A 22,113-nucleotide genomic window follows, 5' to 3' on the forward strand; every position below is an offset into this window, starting at 1 on the left:
ACTCAATCCCTTAAACATCAACTCCAAAGTCTGCTCCAAAAGTAGATCCAAATCACTGCCCCATCTTCCTAATCAGCCAGGATGCTGATTGCAGAGTACAGTCTTACAAGTACAGAACTAAACCTACAATAGCACGAGATCAGCTAACACTATCCACAGCTATCTATCGGGTCACCAAGCAAACCACAGAGATAGTAGACCGACAGCAAAACCTGCATACGAGAAATAGAAAAAAAAAACAGTACAGGTCTGATTTTCCTCTCAAAGCTGAGTTCAGAGTTTTCTGCCTAGACTCTGGGGCAAAGTTAGACAACAGCACAATCTGACTGCCCGCAGTTCTGTGTGATCAACTCATTAGAATAATTATTCACAGCTGCCAATGCTGATTTGGCCCTGTGCAGGGAGCTAGGATAATAGCAGATGCACAAAACCCTCGCAGCAGGTGGAATTTAAGGATCGATGCACGTAAAAGTAAATGGCTACATATGGGGATAAAGATGGCTTAAGCTTTTTATAAAGCTTCTAAATGAAATTTGGAATATCTGTTAACCTTTGCCAAAGCTGGAAGCAGAGATGGGAGGGTAGGAGAAACGGAAGAGGTGCCAGGCAAATGGAAACCCAATATGAAGTCCTGAAACAAGAGCCTGTGATGGACCCAACCCGTTTGTTGGCTACCAAAAAAAAGAGACATGCAGCTGCTGAGTTGGGTTGCCCTGCTTGGCACTTCGGGGCTCTCTTCCAACAGCAGTGCACTATTTCGAGCAGGTGATGACCAGGCTCAGCATTACGCACACTACCCACAGGACCTGGGAACAGATGCACAATACACCGGAACACTTTCAAGAAAGACAGCCAAAAACTTGCGCCACAAATTGTTGCCAATCATCCTGTTCCACATTTACTGCTCGCTTATGCCAAACACTTCCATTAATTTACAGCTCTTTCATTGCATCTAATGCAGACCCATACGTCATTAGGGCACACCTTCAAGATGCAACGTACATCAGCACAGACTGATTGTCCCAAACAGTCAGTTTCTGTGTTGCTAATGTGCGTCTGCGCACATAGAGGCTGAACTCCTGGTTCTGTAATTCCCCAACATCGGGAACATTCTTCTTGTATCTAACCTGTCCCGTCAAAATTTTATATGTTTCTATGAGATCCCCTCTCATCCTTCTAAACTCCAGTGAATACAGGCTCAGTCGATCCAATCTCTCCTCATATGTCAGTCCTGCCATCCCGGGAATCAGTCTGGTGAACCTTCGCTGCACTCCCTCAATAGCAAGAACGTCCTTCCTCAGATTAGGACACCAAAACTGAACACAATATTCCAGGTGAGGCCTCACCAAGGCCCTGTACAGCTGCATTAAGACCTCGCTGCTCCTATACTCAAAGCCCCTAGCTATGAAGGCAAACATGCCATTTGCCTTCTTCACCGCCTGCTGTACCTGCATGCCAACTTTCAATGACTGATGAACCATGACACCCAGGTCTCGTTGCACCTCCCCTTTTCCTAATCTGCCGCCATTCAGATATACTGCTTTCATGTTTTTTGACGCCAGTGGATAACCTCACATTTAGCCACATTATACTGCATCTGCCATGCATTTGCCCACTCACCTAACCTGTCCAAGTCACCCTGCAGCCTCTTAGCAGCCTCCTCACAGCTCACACCACCACCCAGCTTAGTGTCATCTGCAAACTTGGAGATATTACACTCAATTCCTTCATCTAAATCACTGATGTATTGTAAATAGCTGGGGTCCCAGCACTGAGCCCTGCGGCACCCCACTAGTCACTGCCTTCCAATCTGAGAAAGACCAGTTTATTCCTACTCTCTGCTTCCTGTCTGCCAACCAGTTCTCTATCCACATCAATAGATTACTCCCAATATTGTGTGCTTTAATTTTGCACACTAATCTCTTGTGTGGGACCTTGTCAAAAGCCTTTTGAAAGTCCAAATACACCACATCCACTGGTTCTCCCTTGTCCACTCTACTAGTTATATCCTCAAAAAATTCTAGATGATGTCAAGCATGATTTCCCTTTCATAAATCCATGCTGACTCGGACCGATCCTGTCACTGCTTTCCAAATGCGCTGCTATTTCATCTTTAATAATTGATTCCAACATTTCCCCACTACTGATGTCAGGCTAACCAGTCTATAATTCCACATTTTCTCTATCCCTCCTTTTTTTAAAAAGTGGTGTTACATTAGCTACCCTCCAGTCCATAGGAACTGATCCAGAATCGATAGACTGTTGGAAAATGATCACCAATGCATCCACTATTTCTAAGGCCACTTCCTTAAGTACTCTGGGGTGCAGACTATCAGGCCCTGGGGATTTATCGGCCTTCAATCCCATCAATTTCCCTAACACAATTTCCTGACTAATAAGGATTCCCTTCAGTTCCTCCTTCTCGCTAGACCCTCGGTCCCCTCGTATTTCCGGAAGGTTATATGTGTTTTCCTTCGTGAAGACAGAACCAAAGTATTTGTTCAATTGGTCTGCTATTTCTTTGTTCTCCATTATAAATTCACCTGAATCCAACTGCAAGAGACCTACATTTGTCTTCACTAATCTTTTTCTCTTCACATATCTATAGAAGCTTTTGCAGTCAGTTTTATGTTCCCAGCATGCTTCCTCTCATACTCCATTTTCTCCCTCCTAATTAAACACTTTGTCCTCCTCTGCTGAATTCTAAATTTCTCCCGGTCCTCAGGTTTGCTGCTTTTTCTGGCCAATTTATATGCTTCTTCCTTGGATTGAACACTATCCCTAATTTCCCTTGTTAGCCACGGTTGAGCCACCTTCCCAGTTTTATTTTTACTCCAGACAGGGATGTATAATTGTTGGAAGTTCATCCATGTGATCTTTAAATGTTTGCCATTGCCTATCCACCGTCAACCCTTTAAGTATCATTCGCCAGTTTATTTCAGTCAATTCACGTCTCATACCATCGAAGTTACCTTTCCTTAAGTTCAGGACCCTAGTCTCTGAATTAGCTGTGTCACACTCCATCTTAATAAAGAATTCTACCATATTATGGTCACTCTTCCCCAAGGGGCCTCGCACAACAAGATTGCTAATTAATCCTTTTTCATTAGACATCACCCAGTCTAGGATGATCAGCCCTCTAGTTGGTTCCTCGACATATTGGTCTAGAAAATCATCCCTAATACACTCCAGGAAATCCTTCTCCACCGCATTGCTACCAGTTTGGTTAGCCCAATCTATATGTAGATTAAAGTCGCCCATGATAACTGCTGTAGTTTTATTGCACGCATCCCTAATTTTTTGTTTAATGCTGTCCCCAACCTCACTACTACTGTTTGGCGGTCTGTACACAACCCCCACTAGCGTTTTCTGCCCTTTGGTATTCCGCAGCTCTACCCATACAGATACCACACCATCCAAGCTAATATCCTTCCTTACTATTGCATTAATTTCCTCTTTAACCAGCAACGCTACCCTGCCTCCTTTTCCTTTCTATCTATCCTTCCTGAATGTTGAATACCCCTGGATGTTGATTTCCCAGCCTGGGTCACTCTGGAGCCATGTCTCCATAATCTCAATTATATTAGTTAATAGCTGCCTGTGCAGTTAATTCGTCCACCTTATTGCGAATACTCCTTGCATTGAGGCACAGAGCCTTCACGCTTGTCTTTTTAACACACTTTGTCCCTTTAGAATTTTGCTGTAATGTGGCCCTTTTTGATTTTTGCCTTGGGTTTCTCTGCCCTCCACTTTTACTTTTCTTCTTTCTAGCTTTTGCTTCTGCCCCCATTTTACTTCCCTCTGTCTCCCTGCATAAGTTCCCATCCCCCTGCCATATTAGTTTAACCGCTCCCCAACAGCTAAACATCCGTAAGACAAAGGTCCACCACCAGCCTGTCCTCGCCGCACAGCACTGCCCCCCAGTCATCAAGATCCACGGCGCGACCTCTGGACCACTTCCCATATCTCAGGAGCCTCCTATCAACAAGACCAAGCATCGACGACAAGATCCAACACTGCCTCCAGTGCGCCAGTGCAGCCTTCGGCCGCCTGAGGAAAAGTGTTTGAAAACCAGGCCCTCAAAACTGCCACCAAGCTCGGTCTGCAGGTAGTAATACCTGCTCTCCTGTATGGCTCAGAGACATGGGCCATGTACAGCAGACACCTCAAGTTGCTGGAGAAATATCACCAACGATGTCTCCACAAGATCCTACAAATCCCCTGGGAGGACAGGCGCACCAGCATCCAGGCCAACATCCCCAGCATTGAAGCACTGACCACACTATCAGCTCCACTGGGCAGGCCATATAGTTCGCATGCTAGAACGAGATTCCCAAAGCAAGTACTCTACTCGGAGCTCCTTCACAGCAAACGAGCCAAAGGTGGGCAACGGAAACGCTACAAGGACATTCTCAAAGCCTCCATGATAAAGAACGACACTCCCACTGAAACCTGGGAGTCCTTGGCCCAAGACCGCCCTAAGTGGAGGAAGTGCATCCGAGAGGGCGCCGAGCACCTTGAGTCTCAACGCCAAGAGCATGCTGAAATTAAGCACAGGCAGCGGAAAGAGCGTGCGGCAAACCAGTCCCACACCCCCCCTGTGGCTCTCGTATTGGGCTGTTCAGCCACCAAAGAACTCACTCCAGGAGTGGAAGCAAGTCTTCCTCGATTCCAAGGGACTGCCTATGATGATGATGCTGATGAAGAAGAAGAATCTATGTAATCTCTGACACCTACTAATTACTTTCAGTGGCACGTATCCCCCCACCGTCAACATGGCAATTGGTGTTACAAAAAGACAGAAAGGTTGACCTGCATTTATATTGCACAGACCTCAATGTCTAAAAATGCTTTGTGCACAATTAATTACTTTGAAGTAACAAAGACCTGACACACTCATCTTACAAGATGATCAGACCTCGTCATTGTAAACGAACCTAGGTGCATGATGTGTAATCATATACTAATACACAAAATGGCTTGCAGGTTACATATATTTCTGTTACTGTGCTCATGTTGTCAACTTCCAATAACTCAAGGCTACTCAGTTCTGACCAAGTGTCACAGACCTGAAATGTTAACTGTTTCTCTCCACAGATGCTGAGAATTTCCAGCATTTTCTGTTTTTATTAACTCAAAGCTACTTTTCTGTTTGTGCAAAATGATGGCACATTGAGAGCACAATTTCAATCTGGAAAAAGGCCTCCCACTGGAACCGTAGGTGGTGAACACACACATTTCCTCTGATACTGTATACCCAAGTAGTTGTGGCAGGATCTGTGGACCTGCATATTCCAGTAATTGTAGGTATGCGCAACCAGCCTCAGGTAGATTTCCAACTGATCATTCACAGGATTACATTGGAAATACGGCACAGAAACAGCCCATTCAGCCTAACCAGTCCATGCCGGCATTTATGCTCCACTCGAGCCTCCTCCCGTCTTTCCTCATCTAACTATCAGCATAACCCTTTATTCCCTTCTCCCTCATATGCTTAGCTAGCTTCCTCTTAAATGCATCTATATTATTTGCCTCAGCCACTCCCTGTGGTAGTGAGTTCCACATTGTAATCACTCTCTGGGTAAATAAGTTTGTTCTGAATTTCTTATTTAATTACTTGGTGACTATCTTATATTGATGCCCTCTAGTTTTGCTCATCCTCACAAGTGGAAACACTGTATCAAAACTTTTCATAATTTTAAAGATCTCTTAGGCCACCTCAGCCTTGTCTTTTCAAGAGAAAAGAGACCCAGCCTGTTCATCCTTTCCTGATATATATACCCTCGCATTTCTGGTATAATCCTTGGAAAAACTGTTACACTCTCCAGTGCTTCTTTTTATAATATGGCGACCAAAATTGTACGCAGTAGTCAAAGTGTGGTCTAACCAAGGTTCGATACAGGTTTTGCATTATTTCTCTACTTTTCAATTCAATCTCTCTAGAAATAAACCCTAGTGCCTGGTTTGCTTTTTTATGGCCTTGTTAACCTGTGTTGCGACTTTCAGTGATTTGTGTATTTGTACTCCAAGTTCTCTTTGTTCCTCTACCCCACCTAGACTCGCACCCTCCAAGAAATAAGTGACCTCCCTATATTTTCTACCAAAATGTAATACCTCACATTTATCGGTGTTGAATTTCATTATTTACTATTAATAACAACAACTTTTATTTACATAAGGCTTTTAACATGGTAAAACGTCTCAAGGCGCTTCACAACAGTGTTGCAGACAAACAGATAAATTTGACACCAAGCCACAGAAGAAATTAAGGCAGATGATCAAAAACTTGTTTAAAGGGCTGGTTCTAATGAGCATCTTAAGGAAGAAAGATGTAGAGAGGCAGTTCCAGAGCTTAGGGCCCAGGCAGCTGAAGGCACGCCCACCGATGGTTGGGCAGTGATAGTGAGGGATGTTCAAGAGGCCAGAATTTGAGGAGCGCAGACATCTTGTGGGATTGTGAGGCTGTAAAAGATTACAGAGATAGGGAGGAGCAAGTCCATGAAGTGATTTGTAAACAAGGATGAGAATTTTGAGATCGAGGTGTTGTTTAACTGGGAGCCAATGTAGGTCAGAAAACACAGGGGTGATGGGTGATCATGACTTGGTGAGAGTTAGTACATGGGCTGCTGAGTTTTGGATGACTTCAAGTTTACGTAGTGTGGAATGTGGGAGGCTGGCCAGAAGTGAGTTGGAGTAGTCAAGTCTAGAGGTAACAAAGGCATGAATGAGGGTTTCAGCAGCAGAAGAGCTGAGGCAGGGGCTGAGGCGGGCGATGTTACGGAGGTGGAAAAAGACAGTTTTTGTCATGCCGCGGATATGTGGCTGGAAACTCATTTCAGGGTCAAATATGACACCTAGGTTGCGAAGAGTCTTGTTCACCCTCAGACTGATGCTAGGGAGAGGGATGGAGTCAGTGGTTAGAGAATGCAATTTGTGGCGGGGACCAAAGATAATGGCTTCAGTCTTCCCAATATTTAATTGGAGAAAATTTCTGCTCATCCAGTACTGGATGTTGGACAAGCAATCTGACAACTTAGATACCAAGCAGGGGTCGAGAGAAGTGGTGGAGAGGTAGAGCTGGGTGTCATCTGCGTACATGTGGAAACTGACTCCGTGTTTTCGGATGATATCGCCAAGGGGCAGCATATAGATGAGAAATAAGAGAGGATCAAGGGAGACACCAGAGGTAAAGATGCGAGAGTGGGAAGAGAAGCCATTGCTGGAGATTTTCTGGCTACGACTAGAAAGATAAGAATGGAACCAGGCGATTGCAATCCCACCCAGCTGGATATTGGTGGAGAGGTGTTGGAGGAGGATGGAGTGGTCAACTTGTCAAAGGCTGCAGATAGGTTCAGAAGGGCGAGGAGGGATAGTTACCTTTGTCACAGTCACAAAGGACGTCATTGTGACTGTGATGAGAGTCGTTTCGGTATTGTGGCAGGGGCGAAAGCCAGATTGAAGGGAATCAAACATTGAATTCATGGAAAGATGGTCACGGATTTGGTAGGCAACAACATGTTCAAGTACTTTGGACAGGAAAGGGAGGTTGGAGAGGGGGCAATAGCTAGCAAGCAAAGTGGAGTCAAGGGTTGGTTTTTTGGAGAGGGGTGACGACTGCAGATTTGAAGGAGAGGGGAACAGTACCCGAGGGCAGAGAAACATTAACATCGGCTAACGCGGGAGCCAGAAAAGGAAGTTGGGTGGTCAGCAGTTTAGTGGGAATAGGGTCAAAGGAGCAGGAAGTGTGTCTCATGGATAAGATGAGTTTGGAAAGATTTAAGAGGGGAGATCAAAGAGAAACTAGAAAAATAAATGTGTAGGGCTAGGGCAGGTGGGAGCATCAGATGAAATTTGGCCCTGTGGGCTAGGTGAAGGAAGATAACTCGTAGAGACAGCTGATCAGATGGTCTCAATCTTTGATAAAGATTTGCCAATTATATGCCCATTCTGCAAGATTATTAATGCCCTCCTGTAATTTGTTGCAGGCCTCCTCAGTATGGACTGCCCCACCCCACCTCACCAATTTGGTGTCATCTGCAAATTTAGAAATTGTGTTTCTGATTCCAAAGTCTAAATCATTAGTATAAATTGTGAACAACAGTGTCCCAGCACTGATCCTTGTGGAACACCAATTCCCACCTTCTTTTAATCTGAATAGCTGCCCTTTAAAGATACTCACTCCTTTCTGTCTTGAAGCCAGAAAGCAGAGACATCCACAGAACGACACCTCATTTTCTAGTTCCCTAAAGGAATTCCCAGAGGAATGCTCAATCTACTAGCTGTTTCAATTGGCATTCACAATCCTTTAAATGGTATTAGGTGTAACATGAGAAAAAAGTAAAACTCAATTATACTTTTCAATACAAAAAAATTAAATTAAATGCAACAAAAGTAAAACAAAAAAAGTGCAAAAATAGTAGCTTATGCTCAGTCAGAATACTGCAAGAAACTCAGTGCTGCAGGTCACAAGGCAACATTGGAAGTGATCCTGGCAGTCTGTGATAACATTTCTGAAGTGGGAATTTCAGAGAAAGGAAGATCTACTTCAATTTGCATAATTATCCCATCCTAAATTTAGAGTCCCGCACGTGCCAGAAGGACGAGCCCAAGCCAATCATAAAAAACTGACAGCTCGTTCCCGGGTTCCTCCCATCACAAGATTATTCAGTACTGAGGGAGGGCTATATTATCAGAGGGATCATCTTTCAAGGCTTCTTTTGCCTGCTCATGTAGACATGAGAGATCCAACGGGCGAAACGTTCAATGTCAGCAGTGGTTCAATGAAAAGGAAAATTGGCTCTGGTGTTCAGCGGACGGCTAATCCGTTATTGCATGTTTTACACCCTGTCGCGGTTGGAAGTTCCACCGCATATTACTATCAGGCAGTTCTCCAGGTGTCCTAGCCAACATTCCTCTCGACCAACACCATCAAAAACAAATTGTGGGGACCTTGCTGTGCACAATTCGGCTCCCATGCTTGCCTACAAAACAACATTAATGCACATCAAAAATTAAACCGCTGGTTATAAAATGCTTTGTGATGTTTTTTTTTAAAAAGGCAAGTCCCTTCTTTTTCAAAGCTCCAATTACAGCCTTTCCTTATTTTAATTCTGGCATGAATATGGCACATGATGAGAAACGTCAAGGTCATAGTACCCTGAGAAATCCATCAACTTCTACTTCCTGGCTCACCATGTGCCAAATAAAGAGAATATAGCAAAGAGGCCCAGAGAAGCTAGGATCTCAGAACAGAGCTAGAGGTTGGCCTGAAACACCACAAAAATATTAAGTTCTCTTAAAAAGCTTCTTTTCTTTTTTTAAATCTGAAAATGTAAAAACAAAACAATACATTTTATCAAAGTAAACGCAGTTCTCTGAAGTTAGACAAGTAGCCAAGTAAGAGCTGCCTTTTCTGAAAATAGCTGTTTTAAATAAATATATTTGATAAAAGATACAAACTATGTAATTTGGCAAATTGTTACTGTTCTAACAAACCCAGCCGGAAACAAACAATATACTGCTCCCTCATAGCTTCAGTGCCAAACCTTTATAGGAAGCCAAACCTTTGGCCCACATAAAACAATGAAAATCCTTTAACAAGACAGTAAATATTTTGTTCACCAGTAAACAGCTTCAATGGAGGGAGGCACAGCACAACACTGAATAGATCACAGAGAATAGTAGTGAAGCATACAGTGGACAGATTCAAACTGCACACCAGGCCATTTTTGGAGCCCAAAGTTGGCCCTCCAGTTTTATCCACGCACCTCCGAGCCCTCCGCCGAAATTTTACCTCAGAAGCAGCGCTGAAAAAACTCCCTGCGATCATGGCCGGTTCTCGGGCCACCTGTGGAGCTGGTGTGGCGTACAAAGAAGAGAGGGGGGCAGAGCTAGGTCCCAGCGCTGAAAACAGTGCCATGATCTCTGCACATGCGCACTAGAGTCTGCGCGCATGTGCAGTAGCTCCTGGCAGGCCATTTCGGCAGATGTGCGCTGCAGGCTGTGTGGGAGGGGCCGAAGCACGCCGTCCCTAGCCCTGGCCAAATGGGCTCTCTCATCGGCGGCCCGCTGCCTTCCTTTTTTTTGGGGAGTTCTATTTTTTTTGTTATTTACTGATTGATTTTGGTGCTTTAGGTGCAGAGTTCCTTCTATTTTTTTATTTTTTATTTATTGATTGCTTATTACTTTGGTCTTGGTGCTTTAGGTGCAGGGTTCCTTCTATCTTATTTGTTAATTAATTGCTTATTACTTTTTGTGCTTTGTTTAGTGCTTTAAATGTTGTTACTTGCGCCGATTCCTTAACTGCAAGTAAGGTCTTTCTGTGCGGACAAAAGTGGACACATACGCTGCCCTAAGTTAGTTTAGTACAACTTTTTCTGGTCAAATTGGCATAAATGGTGTTAGTGGCTGGGGACGCCCCCTTTTGAAAAAAAAACTGACCTATCAAAAAACTTAACTAACTCACTTACACTGGCGCAAATTAAATGGCCATATAAAAAGATACGCCAGAAAAATCAAGTTGCACCAAAAAAAAAACGGTGCAACGCATAGGGAAATTTGGGCCCTCGGTAACTAAAAATATTAGTGAAGTGACATTTTTCCTGATTCTGTGCTTCAACTTTGTCCAGAATAATGCATTTACAAGAAGCAATATCAACTACCAATAAATGCAGCTACAGACTATATTACCCAATGATTGTTGAACAGAGATCTACATTGTTGAAAGGTCATTTGCTTCCTTACCTACAGTTACTGCAGCAACAACAGGAGAAACAATTACAGATAACGTCACACCTCCAGTGATTGCCAAGTTCCGCTTGTGTTTCGAAATGTCTTTTCCTTCGTAGCGATTATGAATCTGAAAAATTAAAAAACCTTCAACAAGGTGTATAGTAGCTTTCCGTCATTATAGTCATTCCAACATCCCACTACAACAACATGAATTAGTTCAGGCTCCAACGGAAGGAGGAGCTGGAGAAGCCGCCTTTTTTTTGTCTGATTATACTCTTGTGCAACGTCTTGGGGAGAGGGGCAGGGGAAAACGAGGACGAGGGAGAAAGGAGAGAAGGAGGGGAGGGGAGAGGAGAGAAGAGAAGAGAAAAGAGGAGGGGGGGGAAGGGAGAGAAGGAGGGGGGGAAGGGAGAGAAGGAGGGGGGGAAGGGAGAGAAGGAGGGGGGGAAGGGAGAGAAGGAGGGGGGGGGAAGGGAGAGAAGGAGGGGGGGGGGAAGGGAGAGAAGGAGGGGGGGGGGAAGGGAGAGAAGGAGGGGGGGGGGGAAGGGAGAGAAGGAGGGGGGGGGAAGGGAGAGAAGGAGGGGGGGGGGAAGGGAGAGAAGGAGGGGGGGGGGAAAGGGAGAGAAGGAGGGGGGGGGAAAGGGAGAGAAGGAGGGGGGGAAGGGAGAGAAGGAGGGGGGGGAAGGGAGAGAAGGAGGGGGGGGGAAGGGAGAGAAGGAGGGGGGGGGGGGAAGGGAGAGAAGGAGGGGGGGGGAAGGGAGAGAAGGAGGGGGGGGAAGGGAGAGAAGGAGGGGGGGGAAGGGAGAGAAGGGAGGGGGGGGGAAGGGAGAGATGGAGGGGGGGAGGGAGAGATGGAGGGGGGGAGGGAGAGATGGAGGGGGGGAGGGAGAGATGGAGGGGGGGGAGGGAGAGATGGAGGGGGGGAGGGAGAGATGGAGGGGGGGGAGGGAGAGATGGAGGGGGGGGAGGGAGAGATGGAGGGGGGGAGGGAGAGATGGAGGGGGGAGGGAGAGATGGAGGGGGGGAGGGAGAGATGGAGGGGGGGAGGGAGAGATGGAGGGGGGGAGGGAGAGATGGAGGGGGGGAGGGAGAGATGGAGGGGGGAGGGAGAGATGGAGGGGGGGAGGGAGAGATGGAGGGGGGAGGAGAGATGGAGGGGGGGAGGGAGAGATGGAGGGGGGGAGGGAGAGATGGAGGGGGGGAGGGAGAGATGGAGGGGGGGAGGGAGAGATGGAGGGGGGAGGGAGAGATGGAGGGGGGGAGGGAGAGATGGAGGGGGGGAGGGAGAGATGGAGGGGGGAGGGAGAGATGGAGGGGGGGAGGGAGAGATGGAGGGGGGGAGGGAGAGATGGAGGGGGGGAGGGAGAGATGGAGGGGGGGAGGAGAGATGGAGGGGGGGAGGGAGAGATGGAGGGGGGGAGGGAGAGATGGAGGGGGGGGAGGGGAGATGGGGGGGGAGGGAGAGATGGAGGGGGGGAGGGAGAGATGGAGGGGGGGAGGGAGAGATGGAGGGGGGGAGGGAGAGATGGAGGGGGGGAGGGAGAGATGGAGGGGGGAAGGAGGAGAGATGGGAGGGGGGGAGGGAGAGATGGAGGGGGGGAGGGAGAGATGGAGGGGGGGAGGGAGAGATGGAGGGGGGGAGGGAGAGATGGAGGGGGGGAGGGAGAGATGGAGGGGGGGAGGGAGAGATGGAGGGGGGGAGGGAGAGATGGAGGGGGGGAGGGAGAGATGGAGGGGGGAGGGAGAGATGGAGGGGGGGAGGGAGAGATGGAGGGGGGGAGGGAGAGATGGAGGGGGGGGGGAGAGATGGAGGGGGGGAGGAGAGATGGAGGGGGGAGGGAGAGATGGAGGGGGGGAGGGAGAGATGGAGGGGGGGAGGGAGAGATGGAGGGGGGGAGGGAGATGGAGGGGGGGAGGGAGAGATGGAGGGGGGGAGGGAGAGATGGAGGGGGGGAGGGAGAGATGGAGGGGGGGAGGGAGAGATGGAGGGGGGGAGGGAGAGATGGAGGGGGGGAGGGAGAGATGGAGGGGGGGAGGGAGAGATGGAGGGGGGGAGGGAGAGATGGAGGGGGGGAGGGAGAGATGGAGGGGGGGAGGGAGAGATGGAGGGGGGGAGGGAGAGATGGAGGGGGGAGGGAGAGATGGAGGGGGGAGGGAGAGATGGAGGGGGGGAGGAGCGATGGAGGGGGGGAGGGAGAGATGGGGCTGGGAGGGAGCGCTGGAGGGGGGGAGGGAGAGATGGGCGGGGGAGAGATGGAGGGGGGGAGGGAGAGATGGAGGGGGGGCGGAGAGATGGTGGGGGGGAGGCTGTGATGGAGGGGGGGAGGGAGAGATGGAGGGGGGGAGGGAGAGATGGAGGGGGGGAGGGAGGATGGAGGGGGGGAGGGAGAGATGGAGGGGGGGAGGGAGAGATGGTGGGGGGGAGGGAGAGATGGAGGGGGGGAGGGAGAGATGGAGGGGGGGAGGGAGAGATGGAGGGGGGGAGGGAGAGATGGAGGGGGGGAGGGAGAGATGGAGGGGGGGAGGGAGAGATGGAGGGGGGGGAGGGAGAGATGGAGGGGGGGAGGGAGAGATGGAGGGGGGGAGGGAGAGATGGAGGGGGGGAGGGTGTGATGGAGGGGGGGAGGAGAGATGGAGGGGAGGAGAGATGGAGGGGGGGAGGGAGAGATGGAGGGGGGGAGGGAGAGAAGGAGGGGGGAAGGGAGAGAAGGAGGGGGGAAGGGAGAGAAGGAGGGGGGGGAAGGGAGAGAAGGAGGGGGGGAAGGGAGAGAAGGAGGGGGGAAGGGAGAGAAGGGAAGGGAGAGAAGGAGAGGGGGAAGGGAGAGAAGGAGGGGGGAAGGGAGAGAGAGGGGGTGGGAAAGAGGAGAGGGGGGGGAGGAAGAGTAAGAGGATAAGGAGGAAGGAGGATAAGGAAGAGGAGAGAGAGGAGGAGGATAAGGAAGAGGAGAGAGAGAAGGAGGAGGATAAGGATGAGGAGAGAGAGGAGGAGAACTTCACTAATTTCACTAATTTTCTTATTTTAGTGCACACTAGCTCATATTTTTCAGGGGTTAGTGAGGATTCAAACTTTGGTATAGCTATTTGTTGAAAATTATTTATACTACAAGTCACGTTTCACATCTATCCCTGAGGAATTATAAAGCTCAGTTCGGAGAGGCAAAGCAAAAATCCTGTTCTATAGTAGTATACGTCAACTCTTAAAAAAATAAAAAAAAAATACTACAGGTATTACATGTTCAATTTGCCTTTCAAATTACCTAGTAGACAAGCCTGCTATATTTCACTGGGGCCTTCTCCATTTTGACTCCATGTCATCTGGCTATATTATGATCATTTACAGGAAACTTGCTTGAGTTTGAGACCTCAAGCCTCCCTCACAAGAACATCTCGCAGTTCTTATCAATTGGTCAGAATAGTTTTATAAAATCGAAGATTATACATTTTAATATCAGGTTGACCTAAAACAAAAACAATAAGATCCTCCATTTTGATGTTACTGATAGTAATAGAATCTATGGTAAACTCAGCAACCGAGTACACAGCTACTGCCCACCAAATGCATTACTTTTCGTGGTAACCTAGATTCAACTAATGGTCTCTATTATTTTAGTGTCACTCACCAACAAATGGTGCTCTCAACTGGTCACAATAATTTACAACATACGTTAGTCATAACACAAAGCAACTAAGCTGTGTGCAAACATATTTCAGCTGCAACCTAAAGGCCAAATAAATGTTATAAAACAATTAAATTAGGCAGCACAGCTGCACACAAAATATTAAATTGGACTGAAAGTCACAGGATATTGCATAACATTAAAGTTCTATGACTGGCAGCAGCTACTTATTATTGATTTTATATTTTTACTGCCTACTGCAAAGGTTTCTTTTTCAAAAGAGAAAAAGGACTAAGTAGTTGATTTTGTTGCTTGCATCCACACGCATTCAAATATTGGGTTTAAAGGTTATGCTTTCTTTACAAAAATACTTAAAAAGTGAACACTGTCACCATTTTCCCCACAGCAAAACATATATGTGGAGTATTTTTCACTGTGGCGGTTTCCTCCTCCTCCTTTTAATTGATACTTTCTTGCTTTAATTTACATTCCTAAATGGGCAAATTCATTCAGTACTAAAATAGTAATAGGATATGCTAAAATTAACCGTTGATCATTTGGAGGAAGTTGAACATTAATCCCTTGATAAACCAGTGGGTATTGCATTAAGCAACATTGAAGACAACAAATGTGTGAACATCAGGTCAGTCTCTTCAAGAGACAGGAGGGGGCTAATGATTTATCTTCAGTAAATCGAGACAATACAGATCTCACTGCCAACTATGATGCCCTGGATCAGGTGAATCCCTCCAGGGTGTCTATATCTCTACTTTGAATCTTTACTTTGAAAGTTTATTCTCAGCATCTGGAGTTTGTGTGGAGAGAAAAGGTTCGAGTGAGAAAAGGGGAGATTATGTCCTGGTGTTCACTAAACTTTCAACCAACTGAAGTTGGAAACTATTGTTAAAGTACAAGAGGCTTGCCTAAAAGCAAAAAAAAAAATAATGACTTTCCTCTCCACTGATGCTGCCTGACAACCCGAGTTTTTCCAGCATTTTCGGTTTTTGTTTTAGAGCTCCAGTATTGTATTTGTGACGGGGAAAGCAATCCGCTACTGTTAATGAAAGGCTTAAACAGTAAGAAATGGGATCATGTCTCAATAGCTCTTGAATCTAAAAGGAAATACTTTTAAAAGGGAAATTGTCAGTGATTCCCTTCCTTTTTTTCCCTCTCCCCGTCACCCCCCCATCCAAGTGGACATTTCTCATACTACAGCCTAGACAGTGATCATCTGTGGGCACTTCTATTGCGTCCTCAACCAACTCCCAGACAAAGATACACTCCGATCAGGAATCTGTGAACAGCAACCAGGAACAAGAATACAACATCCCCTCTCTGGACCAAGGAGAGAACCTATTTACAGGGCCAGTCCACCATAATTGAGATCGTTGATAAATATATCTTATTTTCTCCTGAAATAAGACTATAGGTTTCACCTCAAATTTAAAACACAGAATCCAACCTGGCAATGAAATTCAAGAAAACATTTTGCTTCCCGTTTGAAATATTAAAATAGCCCTAGTATGTGTGAATCATGGGAATCACTGGGCCTGAAATTCCGATTGAGGTCTTCCCACGGGAAAACCAATGAAATAGGGAAAAAAGATGCGCACTTACCTGTTGCTGCAGTGCCCGTTTGAACTTCCGAGCCGGAGGCCTCTGGTGACTACGCGTCGCAGCGCGTGCACATGCACAGGCCGGGAGCTGGAGACAGCAGCCAATCAGGTTAGTATATTTTCTCAGTCTGTAAGTCCGAAACTCCTATTACTATGAATGAGAACCCCCCCAAAACACAATAAAAAACTACATATTTAACATTCATTTAAATTAAAGTTCTTATTAAAAAAAATATTTTCCCGACGTTTTTAAAAAGTTTTCTTATTAAGCCTTAAAATAAACTTATCGTAGTGGAGAGGGTTTTTAAAAATTAAATGTGTTTTTCTAATTTTATTTTAAAATGTGTGTGTATTTTTAAACACTTGCGCCTGTAAAAGTAGGCTATATGCCTGCTTTTTCAGACGCAAGATTTTAAAGGACATTTGCTGGGCAAGATATGCGTAAAGATCAGAAATCTTGCCCTGCAAGTGTCCTCGCTCCAGATATGCGTGAGATCTGTCAAAAAGCCAGTTTTCAGCACAAGGGCATTGCGCGCTGAAACCCAGCTTTTTATGATGCCTTCCCGGGTCCGTAGAAACTTCGTATGGATCTGGGACATCGGAATTTCAGGGCCATTATCTCACTATTACAACCAGTTCCTCAGTAGTTAAAAGGCATCCGATAGCAGAATATCAGTAAATCTTCACAAGTACACATCTTTTAATCTACAGATACCAAGTTCCAAAAAACCATGCAGAAATGGTGGTTTGCTCTTCCTTTTTCCAGGTGGCTAATACTGGGCCACTGGAGCAGTACAGCCGTCAGTATTAAAAACAGCTTCAAAATCATCATGCTGGGTATATAGGACTTGTTTGCAATATTATGACTGCCTATAAACAAGGGCTCTAAATATGTTTTTCCCTAGACAGCAAACATAAGAAATAGGAGGAGTACACCACCTGGCCCCTCGAGCCTGCTCCGCCATTTAATAAGATCATGGCTGATCTGATCATGGACTCAGCTCCACTTCCCTGCCTGCTCCCCATAACCCTTTATTCCCCTATCGTTCAAAAATCTGCAATTCTCTGCCTTAAAAATATTCAATGACCCAGCCTCCACAGCTCTCTGGGGCAGAGAATTCCAGATTGTCCTAAGAAATGCCCCGCCATCTCAGTTTTAAATGGGCGGCCCCTTATTCTGAGACTATGTCCCCTAGGTTTCCCCTATGAGTGGAAATATCCTCTCTGCAAACACCTTGTCAAGCCCCCTCATTATCTTATATGTTTCGATAAGATCATCTCTCATTCTTCTGAACTCCAGTGTATAGGCCCAACCCATCTTCATAGGTCAACCCCCTCATAGAAACATAGAAAATAGGTGCAGGAGTAGGCCATTCAGCCCTTATAGCCTGCACCGCCATTCAATGAGTTCATGGCTGAACATGCAACTTCAGTACCCCATACCCCTTGATCCCCCGAGTAGTAAGGACTTCATCTAACTCCCTTTTGAATATATTTAGTGAATTGGTCTCAACTACTTTCTGTGGTAGAGAATTCCACAGGTTCACCACTCTCTGGGTGAAGAAGTTTCTCCTCATCTTGGTCCTAAATGGCTTACCCCTTATCCTTAGACTGTGACCCCTGGTTCTGGACTTCCCCAACATTGGGAACATTCTTCCTGCATCTAACCTGTCAAAACCCGTCAGAATTTTAAACGTTTCCATGAGGTCTCCTCTCATTCTTCTGAACTCCAGTGAATACAAGCCCAGTTGATCCAGTCTTTCTTGATAAGTCAGTCCCACCATCCCGGAAATCAGTCTGGTGAATCTTCGCTGCACTCCCTCAATAGCAAGAATGTCCTTCCTCAAGTTAGGAGACCAAAACTGTACACAATACTCCAGGTGTGGCCTCACCAAGGCCCTGTACAACTGTAGCAACACCTCCCTGCCCCTGTACTCAAATCCCCTCGCTATGAAGGCCAACATGCCATTTGCTTTCTTAACCGCCTGCTGTACCTGCATGCCAACCTTCAATGACTGATGTACCATGACACCCAGGTCTCGTTGCACCTCCCCTTTTCCTAATCTGTCACCATTCAGATAATAGTCTGTCGCTCTGTTTTTACCAGCAAAGTGGATAACCTCACATTTATCCACATTATACTTCATCTGCCATGCATTTGCCCACTCACCTAACCTATCCAAGTCACGCTGCAGCCTCATAGCATCCTCCTCACAGCTCACACTGCCACCCAACTTAGTGTCATCTGCAAATTTGGAGATACGACATTTAATCCCCTCGTCTAAATCATTAATGTACAATGTAAACAGCTGGGGCCCCAGCACAGAACCTTGCGGTACCCCACTAGTCACTGCCTGCCATTCTGAAAAGTACCCATTTACTCCTACTCTTTGCTTCCTGTCCGACAACCAGTTCTCAATCCACGTCAGCACACTACCCCCAATCCCATGAGCTTTAACTTTGCACATTAATCTCTTGTGTGGGACCTTGTCAAAAGCCTTCTGAAAGTCCAAATATACCACATCAACTAGTTCTCCCTTGTCCACTTTACTGGAAACATCCTCAAAAAATTCCAGGTTTGTCAAGCATGATTTCCCTTTCACAAATCCATGCTGACTTGGACCTATCATGTCACCATTTTCCAAATGCACTGCTATGACATCCTTAATAATTGATTCCATCATTTTACCCACTACTGAGGTCAGGCTGACCGGTCTATAATTCCCTGTTTTCTCTCTCCCTCCTTTTTTTTAAAAAAGTGCGGTTACATTGGCTACCCTCCACTCCATAGGAACTGATCCAGAGTCAATGGAATGTTGGAAAATGACTGTCAATGCATCCACTATTTCCAAGGCCACCTTCTTAAGTACTCTGGGATGCAGTCCATCAGGCCCTGGGGATTTATCGGCCTTCAATCCCATCAATTTCCCCAACACAATTTCCCGACTAATAAGGATTTCCCTCAGTTCCTCCTCCTTACTAGACCCTCTGACCCCTTTTATATCCGGAAGATTGTTGGTGTCCTCCTTAGTGAATACCGAACCAAAGTACTTGTTCAATTGGTCTGCCATTTCTTTGTTCCCCGTTATGACTTCCCCTGATTCTGACTGCAGGGGACCTACGTTTGTCTTTACTAACCTTTTTCTCTTTACATACCTATAGAAACTTTTGCAATCCACCTTAATGTTCCCTGCAAGCTTCTTCTCGTACTCCATTTTCCCTGCCCTAATCAAACCCTTTGTCCTCCTCTGCTGAGTTCTAAATTTCTCCCAGTCCCTGGGTTCACTGCTATTTCTGGCCAATTTGTATGCCACTTCCTTGGCTTTAATACTATCCCTGATTTCCCTTGATAGCCACGGTTGAGCCACTTTTCCTTTTTTATTTTTACGCCAGACAGGAATGTACAATTGTTGTAGTTCATCCATGCGGTCTCTAAATATCTGCCATTGCCCATCCACAGTCAACCCCCTAAGTATCATTCGCCAATCTATCCTAGCCAATTCACGCCTCATACCTTCAAAGTTACCCTTCTTTAAGTTCTGGACCATGGTCTCTGAATTAACTGTTTCATTTTCCATCCAAATCAGAATTCCACCATATTATGGTCACTCTTCCCCAAGGGGCCTCGCACAATGAGATTGCTAATTAATCCTCTCTCATTACACAACACCCAGTCTAAGATGGCCTCCGCCCTAGTTGGTTCCTCGACATATTGGTCTAGAAAACCATCCCTTATGCGCTCCAGGAAATCCTCCTCCACCGTATTGCTTCCAGTTTGGCTCGCCCAATCTATGTGCATATTAAAGTCACCCATTATAACTGCTGCACCTTTATTGCATGCACCCCTAATTTCCTGTTTGATACCCTCCCCAACATCACTACTACACTTATCTCCAGAATCAACTTAGTGAACCTTGTCTGAACAACCTCCAATGTAAGTATATCCTTCCTTAAATACGGAGACCAAAACTGTATGTAGTACTCCAGGTGTGGCTGTACCCTGTACAGTTGTAGCAGGACTTCTCTGCTTTTATACTCTATCCCCCTTGCAATAAAGATCTACATTCCATTTGCCTTCCTGATTACTTGTGTACCTGCATACTCACTTTGTGTTTCATGCACAAGGACCCCCAGGTCCCTCTGTACAGCAGCACTTTGTAATTTTTCTCCACTTAAATTATAATTTGCTTTTCTATTTTTACTGCCAAAGTGGATAATCTTTCCCACATTATACTCCATCTGCCAAATTTTTGCCCACTCACTTAGCCTGTCTATATCCCTTTGTAGATTTTGTGTCCTCCTCACAATTTGCTTTCCCACCCATCTTTGTATCATCAGCAAACTTGGCTACATTACACTCTGTTCCTTCATCCAAGTCATTAATATAGATTGTAAATAGTTGAGGCCCCAGCACCGATCCCTACGGCACTCCACTAGTCACTGTTTGCCAACCGGAAAATGACCCATTTATCCTGACTCTCTGTTTTCTGTTAGTTAGCCAATCCTCTATCCATGTTAATATACTACCCTAACCCTGTGAACATTTATCTTGTGCAGTAACCTTTTATGTGGCACTTTATCGAATGCCTTCTGGAAATCCAAATACACATCAACTGGTTCTCCCTTATCTACCCTGCTCGTTACATCCTCAAAGAACTCCAGCAAATTTGTCAAACATGATTTTCCTTTCATAAAACCATGCTAACTCTGCTTAGTTGAATTATGCTTTTCCAAATACCCCACTACTGCTTCCTTAATAATGGACTCCAGTATTTTCCCAATGACAGATGTTAGGCTAACTGGTCCATAGTTTCCTGCTTTTTGTCTGCCTCCTTTTTCAAACACTGACTATCAAAATTGGATACGAACTGAAACCAATACAATGGTTAGAATTATGAAAACTAAAAATTGCACATAGTTGACCTTTCTAAATCTTATTACAATTTCTGATTCTTATGCAAATTACAACAATAGATGGCCTGCCCATGGGCGAAACTGCGACTAACCAAGTCTGCTTAAAGTCCGTGGATCGGCCAGGAAGAAACTCTGGACGTGCTACATCCTACCTCACATCTGCATCCTCAAAATTAATATGGCATTGTAAATGGGAGCAACTTAAATATTTGCCAGATCTCCCATAATCTGCTTTGCACAAACTAATGGCTCTAAAGAATAATGGGAGTGAAATTTGGCTTGGCCATTAGCAATTTACACTCCACCCGATTGTCTTTGCCATTGCAGTCATTCCCAATATTCCTCGGAGCAGCTTCTAGCTACAGAGAACATTTAGTGAAGATGACTGTATAGTATTGTCCATTAGTCAGGATATCCATTTCTATGATTTACCCACGAGCCATAATTCTCTTCAAACCAGTCTACGGTTTGCTGTTTTCAATATCAGATTCTTTACAACGAGAACTTGGTTTACAAGCAGATGCTGAGAGACCTAAACAGTTAACTACTCAAGTTTGCAAAGTACTTTTTTCTTCACCTCAAAAAGAGGAAACAACCTGGAGTACAGCAATAATCTGCTAACAAACCGCAATGATAAAGTCATCAAAGCGTTTCAGACTGAACTGTACCCTCCCAGGTATGTGTGGTTTTATATACCATGTTTTTAAAATTAATTACTTAGTTATATTTGGTTATAATTCCAAATTTCTTTCCGTTAAAACCAGACATACTAAGGGCTTTATAAAAAAAACTATTTAAAATATTTTCTGAAGTGTTTCATAAAATATTGCCATGGTTTCTGGGGTGCTTTTGAGATTCAAAACTTATATTTTAGAAAGTACGGAGGTGGTAATTAAACTCAGAACTATGTGCCAATTTGATTGTCACGAGAACAAAACACCTTGGATCCACATGGTTCCCAGTCAGAGCAGACAGTAAAGTTCTAATTAAACTGGATCACTTCTAGATCCCTGCTGGAACAATCACACGTGGTACATACTCAAACTAAATAATAGGCGTGTGCTCTGTAGAGGACTGGGAAAACAGGGTCAGCTGGTTGCGATGCACAAAGTTTGCAACACAAAGACTTCAACTTTAACAATCTCAGTTCTCTCACTTATAGAATTTCCTGGTCTTTGAGAAAGGTTAGTGTCGAGCCCTTCAGAGAAATTCTCTGGAAGGATCAGAGTCAGAGC

At 45.7% G+C, this 22,113-nt stretch overlaps 1 protein-coding gene across 4 annotated transcripts in view; it reads right to left on the bottom strand.

Annotated features, from left to right (window-relative positions):
* Window positions 1-22,113, bottom strand: part of rnf19a (ring finger protein 19A, RBR E3 ubiquitin protein ligase) — a 108,063-nt gene that overhangs the window by 15,038 nt on the left and 70,912 nt on the right. For all 4 annotated transcript variants that reach the window (XM_070888481.1, XM_070888480.1, XM_070888479.1 and 1 more), the window contains exon 6: window positions 10,744-10,858. In XM_070888481.1, coding sequence (XP_070744582.1) covers window positions 10,744-10,858 — 115 coding nt within the window. The remainder of the gene's footprint in view (window positions 1-10,743; window positions 10,859-22,113) is intronic.

Source organism: Pristiophorus japonicus, chromosome 1 (assembly GCF_044704955.1).
Source record: "Pristiophorus japonicus isolate sPriJap1 chromosome 1, sPriJap1.hap1, whole genome shotgun sequence".
NCBI lineage: Eukaryota > Metazoa > Chordata > Chondrichthyes > Pristiophoridae > Pristiophorus > Pristiophorus japonicus.